This window comes from Eurosta solidaginis, chromosome 2 (assembly GCF_040869045.1).
Source record: "Eurosta solidaginis isolate ZX-2024a chromosome 2, ASM4086904v1, whole genome shotgun sequence".
NCBI classification, from domain to species: domain Eukaryota; kingdom Metazoa; phylum Arthropoda; class Insecta; order Diptera; family Tephritidae; genus Eurosta; species Eurosta solidaginis.
Window position 1 is genome coordinate 146,394,031 of NC_090320.1, and position 4,374 is coordinate 146,398,404.

Consider the following 4,374-nt stretch of genomic DNA (forward strand, 5'->3'; position numbering starts at 1 on the left):
CTTGGTAAAACTCATCATCTTGCCCTACAATCGCGATGAGGCAGAAGAATCTGCGGCATCCAATTAGAAATCCTTTCTATTGTCTTCCACTTCACGAAATATCAAACTAATGAGTCTACGTCGTGAGCCGCCCAACTTATAAATCTAGTGGAATTTCAACCAGTGAACTGACAACCTTATCAAAAACAGACGGAGTAAAAACACGTTTCGATAGCATCAAGTTGCCTTGAATGCATGTTCAAATATTAAAAAGGAAAAAAACCACTGCTAACATACATTCTTTCCGAGTATCTACATCTAATACCTACTAAAGCATGTGAACCACAAACATTCACACAGGTCTTTACAGATCTGGCAGACGAGTTACCTGATCTATTAGTGGATGTGCCTAATTTGTCGGCGTATGTCTTTGAATTTATTGGTCCTACTACCACCCTCCAGTGAGGGTGAGTGAGACTTGTAACTCCCACCAGTTATAACAAACCCCCTTAAATAAAATTAACCCCGCTCTCGTTCACCCCGAACGAGGCCAACGGAATCCTAATGCAGATCCGATATCTGCCACAGAACATAAAGGCCCTCGGCCTATTATATTTCAAATTGTCAACCCGAATTCACTTGCTCCCCCGAGCGAGGACACCAGAGCCCTAACGCAGACCCACGTCTACCACAGATTGCATATGCATTCGGCCAAGGCACGTGGACAACAGAACCCAACAACTAAGTGCAACTGATGCACTGTCCCGACATCCATATACATACAAATATTCACGTATATTTGAAACACAGTTCCTCTAATGGTAACCTCACACAGCACTACACATTAAGCGCATGAGAGGAGGTACCCATTGTTTCACAAAAAATAGTTACTCCTTTTAAGGGTCATTCAGTCTCAGAACAAGCTTGAACTTTTACAGAACTTTATTCGCATCTGCAAGGAATTCCCTAAGCAAGAGTTCTAGAAATTGGATTTTAAAGGGTCAAAAAAAAAAAAAAATTAATTCTTAAAGCAATTTCCAAGAAGGACAACTCATTTAAAGATTTTAATTAGCAATTTTGGCTGCATTTATTTTAAAAATAATAAAAGTTTGGTAAATGTCTACTAAAATCAAATTCACTATGACTACATAGTGTCTACATATCTTTTTCAAAGTAGGTACACTTGAATGTACTAAAATTCGTATTTTTAAGAGTGCCTCTCACCAATTTAAGTATAAAAAATATATCAGTAGGCATATTCTATTGACTAATAATTCTTAATTAAGAAAAAATCTATCATAACAATAATAATGATAAAAAATTATTGTTAGGCCTTGAGCTCGATTCGAACCCGCGATCTTGAAAATTGTTTTTATTCGCTATGCTTCGCAACTTATCTGATTAAAATTTATCCTCTCTACTCAACGAGGCCCATCGCCTGGGGAAACCCATCTGCCCCAGAACAAACTCGTGTGACCTTAGGACGCAAGACAACTCACCAATTGAATAGTGCCCCTCAGGTCCACACTGAACTTTCTGTTTTTCAAGTTTATCAGTATAACTCCTTTGAACATTACTATAGTATTAGCATTGTTACATATTAAATAGTTGTGCACAGCAATGTGCATTTTTCGATATAACATGCATTCTAAATTGCCTGAGGTAATAATTCACAACATACAACTGTACACAACTGTCGAAGTGGTATGATACAAATATGTTTAACTTAAAGCTTATTAAAACCTTCACTAAAAAACGGCGCTTAGGCGAACGATTGTTTCATGTTGCTTCCCTAGTCCACTATCACTACATCTCTGTTTGCAACCAAATCCTTGCAGATATTTCTGTTTATAGAAAAAAAAAAAATAAAACGGCTTAATGAAAATCGATAGATTAGGTGTTCATGCTGAAGATGAAGAAAATGTAGATAAGTATTTCGAAAAGTCATCTCTGTCAATGTTCAATAAAAACAATCAACTAAACGCTGTTAGTACAGAAAGGAAAACACATTCAAGCCGCACCATATCAGCTGGCCCACTGCAAAGCATAAAAGGGGGCCAAGTAGTTAACAATAACAGTGGCGGTGGAAGTGAGAATTTGAGTAGTGGCATCGCAACAGCTGGTGGAGCATTGCAATGATTTTATTCCGATCCTACCTCGCAAAACCATCGAAGGGGTTGGAACTAGATACGCCTTTACGGCAAACAGAAAGCACAATAGATACAGAAGAATATACCGCTAAAGATTCCGTCTGGTTTGCTTTTGTGTGTTGTACCAATTTGTGTTAGTTGTGAAGTAAAAAATTAAAACGTTATCAATTGAAAAACGAAAATTAAGTGAAACTTGTTGCTGAAGAACTAAACCAAATTAATTTTTTAGTCGAAGTTGCGCTTGGGCAATTGCTCCTATTGCCCTTTGGCAACTACCAACACAGAAACGAAAAATGCGTCTCGCAGTCGGTGCCGCGGTAGCAGGTTTTGTGCTGTCGCTCCTGGCTGTGCATTTAGCTGCTGAGGAATCCAGCGCTGTGGAAACGGAGATTCATACCCGTTCTAAGCGTAGTAACGATAACCTACCTGGTGGTATAAGCAAACTTGAAAGTAAAGATGCCGAAGAACGTCTGCAAGCTTCACTCGATAAATTAGCGGCTGGTGAGGGTCCAAATTACAGAATTTCGAAAATTTACTCAGCCACTACGCAAGTCGTTTCGGGCAGTTTAACTAAAATTGATGCTGAGCTCATTGATGAGACTGATGCTAAGGAACGTTGGAACATCAAAATCTGGTCACAGCCATGGCTGCCTAATGGCATTGAAGTCACTTTCAAGTGTCCGACTAAGGAATTGGTAAAGCGTCGTCATAGTCGTTCGGTAGAGCAGTTGGAAAAGAAGACACACAAGAAACGCAATCATCATAGCTTGGACAAAAGTGAACATTTATTTAGTAACTTCCAAATAAAATATAATCGTCAATATCACACTGTATTGGAACATCAAATGCGTTTGAGAATTTTCAAACAAAATTTGCAAACCATAAAAGAGTTGATTCGTAATGAGATGGGTAGCGCCAAATATGGCATAACCGAATTTGCTGATCTTACTAGCACCGAATATAAACAACGCACCGGTTTATTGCCACGTCCACAGGGTGCAGTAAGCAAAAATATACCTGCCGTCATTCCTAATGTAGCGCTGCCAAAGGAATTTGATTGGCGTGAGAAAGGTGTAATCCCAAAGGTGAAAAATCAAGGCGTTTGCGGTTCGTGTTGGGCTTTCAGTGTTACAGGCAACGTAGAGGGTTTGCATGCGGTAAAGACTGGTAAATTGGAGGAATATTCTGAGCAGGAATTGCTTGATTGTGATACCACTGATTCTGCAACCACTACTGGACCAACTAGTGATACACTATTCGCCTCATACCCAAATCATAACGTTGTACATGTTGTTCACAATTTTAAAAAATAAAAAAAAATAAAAATCTTTAGCGCCACGCAAAATATAAGGCGTATGAAAAGCGACTAATACTATGGAATATACTAACAATTAAACTTACCACACAAATAGAAGCGTACATACGCATTTACATATATGTATACTATCGGTTGATTCATCAATTCAAGTCGAATAATTAATTCTGTATTCGCCACCTTTTCGACTTCACTTCGCAACACAATTTTTCCATGCTAGGCCACCACAGAATATACTTATGATCACATAGACGATAAAGCGCTACTACTATATAAACGCACAACTTCTTCCAGAACATTTGTCGTGCCAAGTTGCATGAAACTGTACGGAATGCACCGGAATTATTGCTTAGGTTTTCAGTTTTATTTACGAGTAATTCCAATCGTTCACCCCGACCTCGGAGACTGTGTTGTTTGTAATGCACCTAAGATGAGACGACTCTCATATATAATGCATCAAGTCTTCACTATGTGAATAGGTCAACTTGTGATTCAAAGTGACTTACACATTCGGCATATTTAGCCAACACTGTGTTAGCTCACGATGCTACACTTTGCAGGATAGGTATTTTGTGATGTGCCTTCAAAGCGTAGTTTAAACGATGGTAAATGAAAACTCCAACATAAACTTCGCCACTCTATGCACAAATGGGAGCAGAAAATATCGTGGAAAGCATGTTTGCAAATTAAAATAATATAGCGTTGTAATTGTACGTCGTCCGTAATTTTATTTTTCTTGGTAGTTTATCGTTGTCTCGCGATTGAAATTTTAAGTTCAGAATATTACATTTTACTTCATTTTTGGAAATTAAAATGCAACTGCAAATCTTTGCGGACAACCATATCAATGTGTTGTTTTTGTTAAACGAATTTCATATTAAGTTACCTGGAAAAGAAGAGAAAATTTGATTAATAAAAAGATTACAAACA

The 4,374-nt window shown here is 38.1% G+C and overlaps 1 protein-coding gene across 1 annotated transcript; it reads left to right on the forward strand.

Annotated features, from left to right (window-relative positions):
• Positions 1 to 2,282: 2,282 nt before the first annotated feature.
• Positions 2,283 to 3,442, forward strand: LOC137241677 (cathepsin F-like). Its single transcript, XM_067769168.1, has one exon. The coding sequence runs from the start codon at positions 2,423 to 2,425 to the stop codon at positions 3,440 to 3,442; it is 1,020 nt and encodes a 339-aa protein (XP_067625269.1). The 5' UTR covers positions 2,283 to 2,422.
• Positions 3,443 to 4,374: the final 932 nt, after the last annotated feature.

What these genes read in the sequence shown, in the direction of transcription:
- LOC137241677 (XM_067769168.1), top strand. Translation starts at nt 2,423, where the DNA reads ATGCGTCTCGCAGTCGGTGCCGCGGTAGCAGGTTTTGTGCTGTCGCTC.